Source organism: Parasteatoda tepidariorum, chromosome 2 (genome assembly GCF_982258835.1).
Source record: "Parasteatoda tepidariorum strain Cologne lab strain chromosome 2, Ptep-v5.0, whole genome shotgun sequence".
Lineage (NCBI taxonomy): Eukaryota > Metazoa > Arthropoda > Arachnida > Araneae > Theridiidae > Parasteatoda > Parasteatoda tepidariorum.
Window position 1 is genome coordinate 56,837,732 of NC_141756.1, and position 19,082 is coordinate 56,856,813.

A 19,082-nucleotide genomic window follows, 5' to 3' on the forward strand; every position below is an offset into this window, starting at 1 on the left:
AAATGAGAATAATAGTGGATTGACACAAATAGAAATATATGAGTAATTTTGTCACTCTCCTAGATTATCTCAAAAGAAAAAGAAATAATAATAATATACCGAAAATTTCATAATAATATACCAATATATTAGAAGTTTTAACAAAAATATACTAATATATTAAAATTGTAATTGTAAATTGTTGAGTAATTTTGTCACTCTCTTAAATTATCTCAAAAAAAAGAAATAATTATAATATATCGAAGTTTTAATAATAATATACCAATATATTAAAAGTTTTGAAATTAATATACTTATATATTAAAATTTTTAGCAAAAATATACCAATTTTAAAATTTATTGTTTATAAATCTATTTTGCAGTTAAGTCTACATATATATTATATTGAAATGAAAATGGAAATTTGTGAGCAAGTGCTTTTTCGCATTGATAGTTTTATAAGTTTCATTATACGGCTAGAATTCCTCCAAGAAATTATCATTTCTTAAAAAATAATATTTCCAATAATAACGATATCATGTAACTAATAATTAACTGTAACATAATTCTTCTGAAAAGTTTTACAATCAATAGTTATTTAAATTATATGGTCCTGTTTCTACATCATTTCTCAAAACTGAGTCTGTGTTATGTTAGCTTCTTTAAGGCTAGTTTAAATGATCCAAAACTATCATTTTTAACAATTTATGTTCCAATAGATTTACTCAAAAAATTGATACATTTCATTTCCAAGATATAAACTTTTAAAGGATAAATCATATCGTTTCCAAGAAGTGAAATTATAAACGTCTTTTTTTTTTTAATAAAAAGCACATTCCATTGAACTTTAAGAAATGATCAGTGAAGAAAATTATCACATTTATAGCATCCTTAAACTCATGTACTGCCAAAATTTATATGAAATGTTTTAATGCTTGGAAAATTTGCATTTTAAGCATGCATATTTAAGATTCAGAAAAAAATGTCCATAATCCTTTTTTTTCAGTTGTCTTCACGAAAAAAAATCTACTCACGCTTAACTAACTAATACAAATAATTAAAATATTATATAAAATCACATTTCAAATTTTAAATGTTTCAGCAAACGCAATTATTCATAGAACTCATTAAAATATGTAGATACATTTGAGTTACAATATCTCAAAAGAAATAATAACACTCATAGAAAAAGTGTCAATAAAAAAATATTTTTTTATGTAAACTATAATATTGTAAAAATGATCTAACAGTACGACTGCGTAATAAATAAACTTGATTTTTAATTATTATTTGAAATCCGTACTTGAAATTTTCATTATCAAAAACGCCCTACATCTGATCTTAAAAAGTCGTTCTTTTATTTTTAAAGAAACGAATTGTCGGAATGAAATCCCCGAATATTAAATCTCAAATGCGAATTTCAGTTGCGGGAAATTTTCTAACTTTAAAATACTTTCGAACATGCGAGTTCGGATTACTAATTGAGAAACGTTCTAACCCACTGTAACAAAACTCCCCTTTCTCCAAAACTTCGGGAGCACACATTCCGTGAAATTGAACTGTGGACTCGTAATCAGCATCACTAATTCCATAAAATCAAAGACTGCAAAGATCTCTTATTTCTTCGAAATTACTATCTCTCGACTCACTGGATAATTGAATTTCGAACGTAATCACGCATTGATAGAGAATCCCTGCCCACTATGATGGATTTGACCTGTAACAAGACCACAAGAGGACATTTTCCTAATATCAGGTTATGAAAATGATGCCGGATTGAGTAGATCCGGATCTACTCCAAAACCGGATTCGAGCCAACCCTTTCTCCTCCCTCCGCTAAATTCATCTCTCCAATTTCTCTTTTCTCTAACCTTTAAATGAAGCTCGGGTTACTATGGTGATATACTGATTTTAATTAAATACCCTGTGACACAGGGGGTGGAACAGGCACTTTGCAAGGGGAGGGGTACAAAGAGGATATTTTGAGGTAGAGAACAGTGGGTGTAGAGAACTGTAGCAGCAACTCCAGTTTCGCCTGTTAAGTGTAAAGCGGAATGAAAAGGACTTCTCCCTCCAATTTTTTTTTTTAATCAGTTTTAATTTGTTTGAGCTCAAAAGTGTGTTTTCACAAGCCTCAATTATTATGGTAAGGAAAAAGATAACCTTGTCATATATAAACGAGATTTAATAATTTCACATATTAAACATTTTTAGTTTAAAATCCTTATGTCATCCATGAACTTACACGTGACGAGAAAGAAAAAAAAATTAATGCTTACCGAGAATTTTTAAGTTGTAAAATATCTTTTCCCGGCCTTATTTACTTTGACTAATCTCACTTTTGTTTGTATTATATTTGCAAAGATTAAAGTAAACAAAAGGCCTTAAGTTATTTGCTTACTTAAGAAACTTTTTGAGACTAACTTCAAAAGTTGTAAGAATCTCTAAAAAAAAGTTTAATTTGGATAATATGTTTATTTCTTTACTTTCATGTTATTTACTTCAGATTAATTTGTTTATTGGTTTTCCATTTTTTATTTTAAAAAAATGCGATATTGTTGTTTTTGTATTTATGATTTTGTGTCAGAATACCATAACACTTGCTTTCCATTTTCAATTACTCATAATTAAAGGTTCTAAATAAATACTATGTTTAGCATAATTTGAAAATATAAATTATCTTAGTTTAAAAACAAGAAATAGTAAATTCATAATATTTAATATGGTTCCATTCCGTCTTTAAATTAGATCGTTCTTACTGAACAGTTTTCTAAACTTCTTGTAGCCCCTACCCCCCTCTTATTGACTGATTTCCTGAAATTCAATCTAAATAACTCAAATGTTAATTTTTTACTTCTCATTTAACCTGTAATTCTCAAATGTTCCTCACTTGAAACAATTGATTTTGTATAGAGAAAATACTATTTAAATTTTAAAAAAAATATTTCAAATAAGAGATAATAATATAGAAAATAATAATAATTTAATGGAATATTTTTTTTTTAATATTTTCTGTTACATCATGTTATTTGTCCCTTTCATAATTACTAATTTGCTATCTTAAAAAACACTGATGTAAATAATCAAATAGGAGTCTTAAATGAATAGTTCTTGTACTTAGTTATATTTGGCATGCTTAGTTTAACAATTTAATTTTCCTAATCATACCTCAGTCAAAAAACTCAATAAAACCATCAATTTTAAGCTACTCTAGAATTTTAAACAAAATTAATATGATCAAGAGATATTTAATCCTAATTCTTCTTCTAATATTTTAATTCAATATATTTAATACATAATAATTTAAAAAGTTAAGCAAAGAAGATACCCTGAATATATTTGTAAACTAAAATAAATGCATAGATTTCTCCACTATTTTTTAAATTTTTTTTCTATGCCTAATTACATTAAAATATTTGTTGCTTGATTATTGTTTTTCTATTTTTTAAGAAACATTATTATTGAAAATGGTTTTGCTTTACAATATCAGTTCCTCTTAAGTAATTATCTTTCATTGCACGTCTGAATACTTTTTTAAATCGAAGATGAACCATATTTTTAAAAGGATTTTAAAAAGCCAGCATAGAAAACAGCTTTTTACCCCAGACTTCCCAATGTCTTATTAATTTCGATAGCACAAAACCTCAAAACAATTACAAACAGTCCAAAACGTTCAATTAATAAAATCATTATAAAAAAAAGTTTTAATAATGAAGCTTCACATTGAGTAAAATAAGGACATTTTATCAGGTTTCAAGCTTGTTTTCAAGTTTCTTAATAATAAATTTTATTAGTAAACAATCACCTCAGTGTTCTTTTAATATCTATTTAAAATTCGTAGAAAAATTGAAGAGCTAACTTATCTTGGTTGAGGACTTTTTAAGTGAAATTAACAAACATTACGTTTTATATAATAGAAAAAAACCACAAATGACCCCAGTTAGCCTGATGTAAATCAGATCCTAACCTTTAATTCGTCTTCGATAGAGGATATGCATTTGAGTCTAAAAGAGTCATAAATGAAGCTCTCACTATTTACCTTAAATCATTCTGAATCTAATTTCAAAACATTGAATGATTAAATAAAAAGCACTTTTTGTGTCAAAATTCACTAATATGCCATAATTTGAGCCACAGTGGGTCAGAGGATATAGCATTCGCCTTCCAATGAAGTGAACCCAGGTTCAAATCCCCGCCTTGGCAGGTTGATATAAATTCTGCTCCCGGTTAGCAACGACCTCATTGCTGACGTAAAATATCCTCAGTGATAGACGGTTCTTGGAATAGAATCACCATGGGAGGTTTTAGCCGTTTTCTTCTCCATGCAATGCTAGTGCGAGTTAGTTCCATCAAAATGTCTACTACGTAGGCTAGTTTATTCTAATGTTTGATCGAAGAGGCTCAATGCTATGGAGTTGAACATAGATAGTCGAAAGTCAAAATTGATGGAACTCAGCTGTTAAACCCCGGTTATAAAATGAAAAGTAAAATATGCCATAATAGCATTCATTAATATATATATTTACTTCTGCCACACATATGTGTATGTTTTCAGTAAAATACTTCGGTTATTATTTCTGACTTATTTTGACCAGTACCAGGTAATATACACTATTTTAAGACCTATCACATGAACTGTAGCATTAGGTGATAAGGAAAGCACGGGAAACTAATTACTGCGATTTGCTGCTCCGACGAAAATGATGAGGAGACGTGTCTAGCTTGGAAATGACATTTTGCATATGATTGGAAAAGTGAGAAAGATAGAATATCAAGGGGCTTAAATTATTATCTTGAATCAATAATGTTGGAGGAAACTTGTAAATCATATTAAATTAATAGTATTAGATCTAAACTACTCTGAAATATCTATTTTGAAAAATAAATTATGTCTTGCTTTATCTTATCAATTGTCTGATTTCGACAAATCGCTTATGGTTTGTTAGTAGTAGACATTATTAGTGATATGATTTTAAAACAATGTAACATAAACATAACATATAAACTAGCTAACATGCACAAATCAAAACCGAAAAGTATTATTTTTTTTTTTTAGTTTTAGATCTATTACCGTAATTTTCTAAAAAACAAATTTATAATATTTTAAAGATTATATATTTGTTTTAGAGGAAAATTATACGACTAATTTTCAAGGGCGGAGAAATATAATATCTGCTTTAAATCTCCTAGATAGTAAAGTAAAACTATGCATTTTATTAATAATTGGAAAATAATAAATTGCATAATTATAAACATAAATTAAATTTAAAAATTTTATGTGTTGAAATTTGTCTATATGAAAAAAATTTTAACATCTACTTTTAAAATTTTTAATGTTTAGCATCTACGTTTAATCTGGTATCTTGTTGAGCTCTATATTTATTTTTCTATCATACGTTTACCTTGAATATAATAAACAAAGATATGTTAAATATAATGTGAGGTAAAGGTATGTTAAACTGATGTGCAAATTTTTTAACATTTAGATTTAAAATTTTAACGCTTAGCATCGAAATTTAATCCGGTATCCTGTTGAGCTCTATATTTATTTTTCTATCATACATTTAGCTTGAATATAATTAACAAAGGTATGTTAAATATAATTAAATTTTGAATTAAATATCAAATTTTAATGAACTAAAATTTAATGAACTAAATTTGATTCAAGTTATAATGAATTTTTTTATGGATATGCTAATTAAAAATTATGTTACAATTAATTTCGTACGTATGAGCCAACCGTTTTCTCTTGAAGGGTGTGATAAGATTATATCAGAATTTTTAAAATCTAATCCATCAGGTGCATTAATCTAAATTATATTTTTTTAATATTTATTAACTGGAAAAATATGCATTTGTAAAAATTGAAATAAATACTTTAATTCACTCAAATTAGCAGAAATTTTAGTGGCTTTCTTCCATAATTTACTTCATAATTTAAGCTTTTTTATATATTATTTCCCATTCAGACAAAAACTATTAGTTTTTTTTTCCTCCTTCTAACTTTACATTGAAGCATCTTGTAATAGATATTAATTGAAAACAATCTGACGCCTCTGGGGAAGAGAGATACATTTACCGCTTAAAGCAGGAGGAAAAATATTTTCCTTTTCACAAATTCTAACCAGCGGAAAGAGAAGCTTCCAAATGGGTTATAATGAGGCATCGTTAAAATAGTCCACTGAACCGAACATGAAAAATGATAACGGAAATAAATATCCAATAGTTCTTTTTCATTCCTCGGCGCTACCCCAAACAACTTCACATCCGGAAAAATTATATCCGCATGTAACGTGACGACGGATAGTGTTGTGTACCCTTCCTTTCTTGACGCAATCCCCTCAGACCAATTATATCAACGGCATGCCTTGACAATTATGCCATCATTCCGTGATTTATGCATCATAACCCAAGGAGAAAGAGAAGCTCAAGATCATGGCACAAGGGAGGAAGGAAAGAGTGTGTGCAAAATTAAAGAATTTACCCCCTCTGTCCGCCCATCCAGGGTAGTGTATTTAGAAAAATGGTTTGCAGAATGGAAATATTTCATTCCTAGTATAAAATATTTTCAAATGAACTCTTTTAAAATCATCCAGACAAAATAAAAGATGAAACACCAGAACGATATTTATTGAGGAATCATAGTCAAGGTCAATCAGGGCAAAAGGGATTCTAAAAACTAAAATCGTCAAAAACTAGTCTGCTTGTTGGGTGCGGTTTAAATGCACTCATCTTTTGTTGCGTAATAGCTTTTAACTTCATCCTCGAAAATGTTTTTATAAGAACAGAAATATCAAGTTTATTATTTTTATTTTGAAAAAATATTTTGTCTTCCAAGCTTAAGTTAGTTTTGGTACCCACTGCTTAATTTAATTTTTGTGCTTAAAAAAATAAATTTGATGATTTTTGATTGAATAAACTGAACAATTTTAATAATGTGATATGAAAAGGTTTCTTATAAACTATGATTATAAATATTTTTATAACGTATGCAATTTCGGAAAGCTTTTATCATGACTTTCAGAAATATGTTGATAGTTCAGAAATAAAAAATTGCCCTTATTTACTACAGCCAAAGAAAAGCTAATGTCACATCTTGCAAACTTGACATGCTAAAACTTCTTAGGATATTTACACGTCTTCATATGCAGCTAAATATCCACCATACTTTTAAACACAGTATGCTTTTAAAAAGTGTACATATGAAAAGCAGTACACAATCATTCATCCTATAAACAATATATACCTCATTCCACAGTTCATGTTGTGTTTTTAGAAAATTAAAAAAATTATCATACCTCTGACAAAATAATTTTATTCAGTATCTACCTAAACCGTTTTATATAAGGCGGGAATTGAAATCTTATACCTTTTCGCAATCTTCCCTAGAATGTTTTGATATTTCCCATCCCCATCATTGCTTTTAAAACATTGTTTTCTTCTTTATCGTCTTTGGTAGTCTAGAAGGCAACTCGTCATACATTTCCTCTTTATGTTGCCTTAGATAAAATAAATATTGGAAGGAAAACGAAAACCTATTTCTGATATCAATTACAAAGCCATAGGCCATTACAGCTATTGCTTTCCGGGTAGATTTTTTCAATATCCCTTGTTCAGGCTCATCTCTTTTACCCAACCTTTGCTGCTCTTTCTTTTTTACTCACTCATTCTATGTAGTATAAGCTGGCATGAAGAAAATACCCGGGTAAAAAAATAAAGACATAGAGCTGAGCTTAGAATTTCATCCAAGAGTTCATGCCGCTCTTGGGAGACAGGCACTATTTCAGAATGAATTTGTTCGCAATTGTTTAGAACGGGATTTTATCTCCATTCTGCTTTCTGTTCAAACGGCTTAACTTTTTCATCTGGCCTTTTATAGTTTTTAAAATAATTGCACTGTCGTTTTATCAGATTAATTCGTGGAATTATTGTCACTAATGGAGTCTGAAACATGATATCTAAGATTATTCTTTCTTTTTCCTTTTCTAAAAGCTGTTAAATAAATAAAGACTATCTTGGTAACGGCATTGTGTTATAAAAAATAAGAGAAAATGAAAGAGAAATTTATTTTGAAGTGCAGTGTTGAGATAAATGATTAATGGAGTGTTAGAAAATAAAAGTTTTGCTTCTAAGTAATGTGCTATATTATTAAACTTTTCTAAACATTAGCTAGACAAAATAAGAACAATTTTTATGAAACAAAATTATCACAAACATTTAAAGACATTGTAATCCATGTAATGGTTACAGCAATTAACATAGTTAAATAAATTCCTAAATCATTGATCGAGGAAAAGAAAGACAGTCTTAGCGACTTTTTGCTGAAAAAAAAACTTTTTTTCTAAATCTCTTTACAAAATTTTTTTGCAATTCAATTGCACGAATTTTTCCTCCAAACTGTACGAAACTAAATAATACTATAAATTATACATTCTGTACCAGTACTCTTTAATCACGTAGCAGCAACTAAATATAGAACAAATACAATATTTTGTAGCATCAAATATCATATTATAGTAATTTATATCATATTTTTAAAATTATATGTTATTGTACTAATTTCATGTTTTCAGTATTAGTGATCCATAAATCTGTAATTGGGTTCCATTGTTTTAGGTAAAATACGAAGTCATAAATCCCGAAAAAGACAAGCGAATGTTTATCATAGCATTCGCTCTTTGTGGAGCCGTAGCTGGCGTAGTGCTAGCAGCAGGTACAGCATATTTAGTTCGGCGACATACTCGCTCCAGAGAAAAACTACACAACATGACCCAACCCGATACCGAAGCTAGTCAAGATTACCAGGTATGTCAACAAGTCATAAGTACTTGAAATTCATATGTAGTACTTCCATACACATTACTTATACAGAGTGTTTCAAAACAAGGTGCCCAAAATAAAAACTCAAAGCATGCATACAAAAAGAATGAAAACGAAAGAACAAAAGTTGAACGCGAAAGAACAAAAGAAAAGAACAAAAATTGCCACTTTTCAGATGGGGTCACAATTTATATATATAATATTCAAGGAAAATATACAAACATCTATCAGAACCTTTAAGAATCTCCTACAGTACAGTTCAGAACTAAGAAGGAAAAAAATAAAAATGATCAAAATTATTCATTTTTCTTTGTTTGGTGTATAATGTATTTAATGTATACTTTGCAACACCCTTTAGCAATTTCGGAAAACGTTTGATACTCTGCAATTCTATGCGACTTTTCTGTTTTTTTGTATGCCTGCTTTGCATATATCATTTGGCTGTGTCATTTAAAGCATTTTGTATATAACGTACTTCAAAAAGTTTTGGTAAACAACAAATTAAGCAAATACTAGAATCTCCCTAAAAATTAAGAAAAACATGGAAATAAAATATTTTTCTCACTTTCAAATCAAAATCAATTAGTCACTAATGCCCCCGAACTCTTCAATCTTACAAAAATTGTTCGAGGTTTTTTATCATCAGCGTAAAGATTCCTCATTGTTTTCCAATAAATTTTACATTCGAGAATAATTTGTTTGAGCTGAGAAAAGCTGTCCTCAGTTCATGTTTTATCACACATGAATATAGATTGAATATGCGCTTTTGATTTGTTAAGATCTTATATAAATTTTAAGCCCCGAGCTGTTTAATTATTCAAAAATTGATCAAGGTATTTTTTTATCGTCATAGTAAAGATACATATTTTTTTGTCAATAATTGTTGCATATGACTGAAGACAATTTATATGTTCTAAGAAAAGCTGTCGACGGATCATGTTTTACCACAGCCCAAACGGAGATATATTTTAAATATGTGTCTCCTTTTTGATATGATTTAACACAAAAGTCACACTTTTGATCAAATATGATCTAACACAGCACTTTGCCAATAACAGCCCGTAGCTCTTCAGTTACATAAAAATTTATCAAGGTTCCCTTATCATCATCGTAAAGATGTAAATATACATCATTTATTGCCAATAATCATCACATGTGACTGAGGATAATTTATTTGCACTTAGAAAAGCTTTCGCCCGTTCACCTTTTACCCCAACCTAACCATAGATATATTCTAAATATGTATCTTTGATCCAATACGATCTCACACAACATACACACCTTCATTCTGATTCAGTCCAACACAACACTTTGTTAATAGTTGTCCCGAGCTCTTTAATTATACAAAAATTGCTCAAGGGGTTTCTTATCATTGAAACGATTTATCTTTTTTTTTCGCCAATAATTATTACATTTGATTGAAGATAATTCTTTGCTCTCAGAAAAACTGTTGCCAGTTTATCTTTTAACACGGCCTAATCCGGAATTTATTTTAAATAAGACACAGCAGTCGCCTCGTAAATGTTGTGTAAGATCTATTCTATTACGTTAAGTTGGTCTATTACAATGTAACACAACATTCATATCCTAGATAGGATACAATCCAATACATCACGTTGTCAATAATTGTCCCGATCTCTTTAATTATGTAAAAATTATTGAAAGATATTTAATCACCATTTATAAAGATTCATATTTTTTTCTCTATTTGATTGAGGATAATTTTTTAGTTCTCAGAAAAGCTGTTGCCAGTTTATCTTTTACCACTGCCTAATCCGGAATCCATTTTAAATAAGTACCTTTGATCTTATACGATCTTACACAACAGTTACGAGGTGACTGTTGTGTAAGATCTATTCTATTCCGTTAGGTCGGTCTATTACGATGTAACACAACATTCACATCCTAGATAGGATACAATCCAATACATCACGTTGTCAATAATTGTCCCAATCTCTTTAATTATATAAAAATTATTGAAGGGTATTTTATAACCATTTATAAAGATTCATATTTTTTTTTCAGTTTGATTGAGGATAATTTTTTAGCTTTCAGAAAAGCTGTTGCCAGTTTATCTTTTACCACAGCCCAAACAGGAATATATTTTAAATATGTGCCTTCGATCTTATACGATCTAACACAGCACTTAAATATTCCACTCACCTCTAGAAAATAATATGAAAGATGCCTCTTTCTTTCCATTCAATGAGGCAGGAGAGGGTCTGTGAAGAGACGTGTTTTGTATTTTTACTCCTTTTTACTTAACTTTAGAAGAAGGTTTATTTTTTAAGGTTTATGCCCCAAGTAAAAACCGTGAGATGAATGCTATACTCGGTGATAATTTAAAAACCATTTTTTTTTCTCTTTTAGATGCCATGTACTCATTTTTGAATAAAATATTTATGGATGTAAGTTTAAAAATAGAATCATACACAACAGCTGTCATTGTTTACTCAGAAATTTGAAGTACCTAAAATCTAAATTCTTAAGAAAATTTGCATTCTCCAAACTTATTCAATTAGAATTCATTAAATAGAAGAATTCAAGTTATTGAGCATTTTAAAGTAATTTTAAACTATTTTCTTATTTTTAAAATGTCTACTTATAATTCACAAAATGAAAATCTAAACATTTATTCTTTTATTCAAAACTTAACATCAAATCTGTAGATCGTTTTGTAAGTAATACTACATTACTTCAACAATTGGAAAAATAGTATGATTATTAATACTGTCAGGTTAAAAACTCTAATACTTATATAATTTTAAAGCCTTCATCCCAATAGATTAGTATCCCAATAGTAACACACTTTATGAGACAACTTATGTCAACGCTTTCTCTTAATATGTTTTTCAAAATATATCTTAATACAAGTGTAGGATCAAAACGAAAATCCCTACTTATTACGATTAAAATTTTCTAAAAAATTTACATCATTTTCGAAGTTGAACATTTACCTATTTTACCACGTTTATATCAACTTGCCTTCGTGTATGTCTGTTCTGGTGGAATTTTGTAATCAATTTTAAACTAACTTCCCGACTAGCTACAGACTTCAAATTTGGCACATAGTTCAGAATTCGATGACAATGCGTGAAAATGAAGAGAAAAAAAGGCATACAAAGTAAAATAAAATTAAAGAAAAATTAATATTTTCGCAATTGTCTTTTATTGTCGATTCGATTATTTCAAATTAGTGCCACATGTCAATTGAAAAGTTTTGTGTACAGTGAATGAAAAAATTTAAATTTTGGAAGTGAGTACAGAAATAATAATAATAATTAAAATGATATTTTAGAAAACCACGTTTTTGTAGTGGAGAATAATAATTAAAAAACAAAAATTTGAAAAATGAAAAACGTGGGCGCGTGAAATACACAACAGTACATATACACATTTTCTTACTCATACACATGCACAACCACATCCACATTCAGATACAATTACAGATATACATACGCATATTCTTATGAGCACACATACTGTTACTGTTATATATTTCATGCGCTCCACGTTTTTCGTTTTTCAAATTTTTGTTTTTTAATTATTATTCTCCACTACAAAAACGTGGTTTTTAAAAATATTATTTTTATTTTTATTATTATTATTATTATCCCTTATCGATAGAAGCATTTTTGAAGAGGCTGTAACAATTTTTGTATGCCCGTGTCATATCAATTTTCTACCATGTTCCAACCCCATTTTTTAATATATTCAAGAGCTTCTTTGGCCAAATGTTCTTTTAAATTTAGGAACAGGTGGAATTCAAGTCCAGACTATATAATGAGTGTGTGTTTAAAGGTGCTCTATTGAGACACTTGCATTTGAACGACGGTTCAATGTGTAACGAATAGAGACCGTTTAGGCTCTTCCTAAGCATTCCTCTTCATTTTTGAAATTTGGATCACAATTTTATTGTTTAATCCCTTTTTTAGTGTCTGTTAACATTTATTGTGACTCTTACTGAATGAAAATAATTCTACTTGGACGACGGGGTAAATCAAAAAGTACATTGATTCCATGTAAAAAAAATCAATTTTTAATAATTATTTATTATTTATTATTATTTTATAATTATTTTTTTATTAATTTATTTTATTTAGTCGAAAATATATGAATTTTAAGGTATACAAGTTTTTATATCATTTTAAAGAATGCAATTTTCAATGGTTAAAATGGAAAAAAAATTAAACAGAGTAGGTCAAATAGATCTTGAGAAATTAAAGTTTAAACATGAAACTTCTTTAAAGAGTGAAACTTTAATGTTTTTTCTGTGTTTTTAAGAGACTCAAGAAACTAGTCGATAAATTTCAATCAAATTTTGTATTTTTTCACTTAAATTACATTCGCCAAAACGATGCAAAAATTTTAATACATTATATTTCAAAATGTTCTTGACAAATGTTTTATTAATAATTAAAAGGGAATAAATTGTTATTAAAGATCATTTTTGCATTGAATTATATTTTGCATAAACGAATTCTATTATTATAAGCACAAAATTTTTATCCTTTTAAAATTTTTTCGTGATATTGCAAAATACGCAGAAAGTAAAATTAGTATTAGAGGTCAAAACATTTTACCACTTTTTGGATTTAATTTCTTTTCAAATTATTAAGTTAAGCTTTTATTTACTTTTTTTTTTTTGGTCCTTCTCTCGGTAACTTCCTTTTTATGTTTTGTTATTCGAAAAAAGGAGAAATTGCAAATTTATTAAGTTAACATAAAATGTTAATTTTACCTAAAATTAAATTTCATTTAATGTAAAATAAAAATTATCTTAAATATGTTCAGGAGAATGGTTTCGTACAAAGAATTTTTAAATACTAAATGTATCAAAAACCTACACAATTATATTAATAATTTAAATAACAACATTAAAATGTAAATTATGAAATTTGAAGCTATTATTAATACTACCAAGAATTAATCTTTACTAAAAAAAATGACCACCATTTTTGTTTCATGATCGGTATATATATCGGTAAATATTTTTCACAAAATGAATTACATATTTCACCATTAGAAATTTTTTGACCAAGAAATTCTACGCACTAAAAATAATATAAAAATTTTTATAATAATAAAAATTTCAATGATAAAAAAATAATACATAAGAAAATTTAAAGCTGTAATAACAAAATCAAGCATTAATACTAGCATCACTCACTTCATTATAAATGAGTTCAGTTTTAATCCGTAAATTCTTCTATTTTTCTTTTCTCAAATTAAAACCTTTAACGAAATTAATTTCTTTTGTTTAAGTCTATGCTTCACATAGTGGAAAATGCAAAGACAACGTAAAGACGTAGTGATGCTTTTATACCAATTCCACGATTAGGCGGTTAAACAATGGACAAATTCCATTCTAATCTCGATAAGGAATGCCCCCTTTTCATTCTCATGCATTGTGGATTTAATACTCCCGTAGACGGCGAATAGGGCAGTCTAGATAAATGCGTACCTTAGCAAATAGAACAGTAAGCTTCCGGAATACTAAGAATTCTTAGTGTGAAAATGAGATGACTTTCTGAGCTGCTGAATGGGAAACGGAGAGCCGGTGGAAAAGATTTCATGCTACGCAGGTCGAAAACGTTAACAAACACTCGTGAAGGATCTGTTAAACTTCAAGACCCTCCTTCCAGTCCACCCTATCTCAATCGCTTGCACCCCTTACTCTAATTGGCATTACATTTCTCCTCATTATTTTACACGTCACATGCTTTATCAACTGGAGCGTATGAAATCCTGCTCCCTCTGCCTCCTGCTCTCATATCGTAACAGATGTATTTATCAACGGTGGTGCTGTTGTGGTATGGGCTGGCATAATAAATGCATATGGAGAAGTCCTATTTTAAGGAACTACCACACAATGAGTTGCAATACAGTTTTAAAGTATCGCTTTCATTCAGGAGTAAGCAGGCTTTTCGATATTTGACGCTGTTGTTTGGAAACAATTACCTTTAAATTATTTCCTCGGTTCACTTTGAAAAGACTTACATTTGAAGTGGAACAAAGAAATGAAATCATCCCTTTATTTTTGGGAGAACTTGAGTTGAAATAACCAGTTCGTTATAACGAGAAGGCTTATAATTTGAAGGAAATTAAAATGATACATATTCCTCAATTACACTGAGCGATTTTCAGTGTTACTATAATATTACTCTGATTCTAAGGCATTTAGTGAATACTACTCCGTTAGTAGCATTAGTGAAATAAATTTAAAACATGAAATTAGAGCTTGAATGTTTACATTATGGTTAACTCTTGAGAGTTTGCTTTATTTTGACCTGTCTCTCAAAATCTCGATTGGTTATCTTTTTCGTTTAAACAGCCTTGATTCTCCTTGACCTATATGTTCCTACATCTAGGTCACTTGCGGTATCTGAAACCATGATTCAAACATTGCATTTTCTAACAGTGTGAGACTGGATGAATGTGTGTACCTTTTCACTTTCCTCCCATACATACTCCATAAGATTGAGATCCGTGCATTTGGGTGTCAATTTAACAATGTAAAGTCGTTATTACGTTCTTCGATCTTATGTTTTAGAGTATCTGCAGTATAACAGGAAGCATTATTCTGTTAAAAATACCAATCACTGGTGAGATAAATCATCAGCATGACGATATTTACCTTTTAAGCATCGAGTTTTTTATATCTTATTCCGATAATAATGTTCAAGAAATAAATGTCCCACCATACATCCCACCAGCCCTACAAAACCCTTCCCACCATAAAAACGCAATAGTACAGGTAGTTGTAATAAAGAAGTAAGCACGATTTAAGATTGCTTTATCACACATTTCATGATGAATTTTACTTGTTTTTTCAATGCAGTGATGCGATAGCAGCAACCTTTGGTCCAGTTCACCTTATTTTTCCTAACTCATATTAGGAGAAACTTTTTTTCTCAAAATTATTCCATCGATGTTTTAGTTCTTAAATGTGCTCAAAGTTCTCCCAAAGTAAATATATTTTAGGGTAAAATTCAATATTGACATAAACATTCAAAATTATAATTTTGCAATGGTTAAATCACTTATGCTGCTTTAGAGTAAAACTTATTTTCTAGTAACGATTCTAGGTACAATGATAAACTGTTCACGCCAAACGAGGAACCAACAGTACATATCTAAATTGCTTCAAAGGGGAATATCAGTACATATCTAAATTTTTTCAAATTATTAAATGTTCTTTTCCGTAATCCGGAAATTAAATATTTATGAGTTTTATTTTACATAAATGTTTTGTAGGACCTCTGCAGACAGCGAATGGCTAGTAAAGCCAATGAAAAACCAGAACCAGTTCACACTGTCCATTCACCAAAAAAGATTCGGAGTTTATCTCAAGAAGGCCAAGCAAGCTCATCAAGCCATTCATCTACTTCTTCATGGTAGGTACATCATCTCCTTTATAAATTATCTTCTCGGAGATAATCTCGCATTTAAGTACAATTCTAAAGACTAGAAAAAAATAGGTTATGCTTACTAATTTAAAATATCATTACCGCGATGTGCAAAATATTAGTGTATATTTGAGGAATTAAATTTCAACTTAATTCTGAAAAGGAAAATATAAAACCATTCAGTTTTGTATTTACCTATTTAAAAGATATTTTTAAGCTCTGTGAAAAGAAATGCATCACCAGTTTGATTGAAAAAACGAAATTGAAAATTTATTTTTAAGCAGCAATACTCGATTCATAGTGAGAGTACTTAAGTAATTTTTATAAAAATCTTCTTATCTTTCAGTTAATTCTTCTTTTTTCAAAAACTTGAGATGTATAACAAAGAACAGCGGTCAAAAGTAAGCATTTATAGTAGGTTTTAAAGGATTATATGTATAGAAATGAATTATCATTATAATGTCAGTTTAGAAGTGTTTCCCTGATTTTTTTCTTCAACTTAACAATTCAACAATGGCTTATTATCTTCTTAAATTACTGTTGCTATTTTTAGAAAGTAACTAAATAAGTTTTATTTAAGCTAGCAAATAAGAGCATATCTATTTCATTTCACATTCACAATTTTGTATTTAAATATTTCAGATACACTAAAACGAATCAAAAAGGCAAAAAGCTATTAAACATTAAATGATAAAGACTTAAACTTATGATTAAGGTTTAAAGCATATATAAGTTGTTCACAAGCGATTAGCCACAAGCTTTTACTCGTGAAAACTGGAAAAAGAAGATTTATATTGTACAATAAACAGCTAGACCTAATCCCTTTGTTCAAAATTGTCAACATTCTATTTCATTTCAAAATCTAAACAACAAATGTCTTCTAAATAGAAAACAGAAATTCTTTATGGAATGCATTACTGCGTCCTTAATCCACATGGAAAGTCGAATACCAATTCCGGAAACAGATCAAAATATCCTTTTATTATACGCTACGCCCATTTTCCAATCGGATTATAATTCCCTTAGCGCATATTTAAAACCCCATATTTAGAAACCCGATTGAGGAGAGAATTAAGTCTCAATCAATGAAATGGAAGTAGACCTCAAATTTATTAATATACAAGCATTTTCAATTCTGCTAGAGTTATTAGTAATCCTCTCAGCGCAGGAGTAATGGAAATAAATTGTTCTATGAATTATCTGCATCCTAGGAAAGGGTTCCTAGAAGCACCGTCAAGTAAATTCATTAAGATTAAGGCAATGCAATTTATGAATATTCGCTTGTCAATATTTTCAAATAGAAGTAAATAAAATTTAAATATTAAAATAAATTTTCAATTTATTCGATTTGAAATGACATTTATTTATTTTCTAAATTCAAAGAAATTTCAGCCTAAAATAATCCAGCTTAAAATTAAATTTCAATTGTTTAAATTGTTTGAATCAATTTTGTTTGAAGAACAACTTTAATACTCTGCATACAAAAGACTTGCTCGATATAGTAATTGAAACTGAAAGCCAAGTGTTCGACATTCGCTAGAATTCAAAAAAAATTTCAGCTTAAAATGTATCCTTTGAAACAAAATTTTCGGAAAAAAGACTCATAATTCTTTATACAAAAATACTCGTTACGTCGAACTCAAACTGAAAATCAAGTGTTTGAGAATCATAATCAATTAATTGAAATTATTGACCATAGTAAAAAAATCGATTATCAATGTGAGGAATTTGATGATATTAATGATTTTTCTTACGAAATAAGTTATTAATATTGGTAAAAAGTTGAAATGGCACTTGATTTGAAATGACATTTATTTTTTTGGAATTCAAAGAAATTTCATCTTAAAACTAGCCTTCAAGATGGATCTTTTATTGAATCAATTACATTTAAAAATCATCTAATACTTGTATACAAAACACTTGTTGGGCATACTAGAAATCAAGTGTTTGAAAATCATGCTCAATTCATTGACATTTTTTTAAGAATTTTAAACATTTTTGCCTAAACTGTATATTTTAAAACGAAAGTTTTTCATGTGACAATTTAATTTGGGAAAAAAAGCTTGTGATTCTTTATATAAAAAGATTCGTTGGGTCGAATGATTCAAACTGTAAATCAAGTGTTTGAATATCATAATCAATCTATTGAATTTATTAACCATAATAATAAAATCTATGATCATTTAGAGGAACATGATGAAATTAATGATCTATGTTACAAAATAAATTTTTAATACTGGTAATAGGTTTGCTACTACGAAAAAATAACCAACTGCTTGATTATTGTATATTGCTGTGATATGTTTAAACAGAAAAACATATTTAGTCCAATTAGAAACGTCCTCACTTAGAGTTGTGCGTAGTAGAAATCTATTACATTTAGTCTTTTTTTCTATCAAGTGACAATTCTGAACTCACTTTATATTAATACAATGCAAAAAAAAATTAACTTACTTTTATATAATATTTCCAACATTAGACAAATACTGAATGATTTCGACTAAAGAGTTTGAGTATCATTATATTACACACGAAAAAAGAGATATTTAACTTTATAAAATGACGAAAAGGTTGCATCTTTAATGCTGTAAACACATCACTTGATTAAAAACATCATTTACATCAGAAATACAAAGATTGGAAATAATGGTAGACATATTTCAAACGCTCAAAAACGGGCGCTCATTTTCAAAACTTGCCAGATGTGAAAGAGAAGAAATAAAATTGATTTTAAAAATAAAAGTAAAATTGCCAAAGGAACATGGAAAAATAACGGTGAGAAACCAAACTAGAAATACCACAGTAGACGAGAGAGAAAAATATGAAAAGCAGAAAAAGAGAAAACACGATGGCCGAGAGGGGCAAATAAAGGTA

The 19,082-nt window shown here is 28.7% G+C and overlaps 1 protein-coding gene across 1 annotated transcript in view; it reads left to right on the forward strand.

Moving 5' to 3' along the window:
• Nucleotides 1-19,082, forward strand: part of IA-2 (tyrosine phosphatase IA-2) — a 357,746-nt gene that overhangs the window by 294,497 nt on the left and 44,167 nt on the right. Inside the window, exons 14-15 of the mRNA XM_087157386.1 lie at nucleotides 8,596-8,784; nucleotides 16,057-16,196. Coding sequence (XP_087013512.1) covers nucleotides 8,596-8,784; nucleotides 16,057-16,196 — 329 coding nt within the window. The remainder of the gene's footprint in view (nucleotides 1-8,595; nucleotides 8,785-16,056; nucleotides 16,197-19,082) is intronic.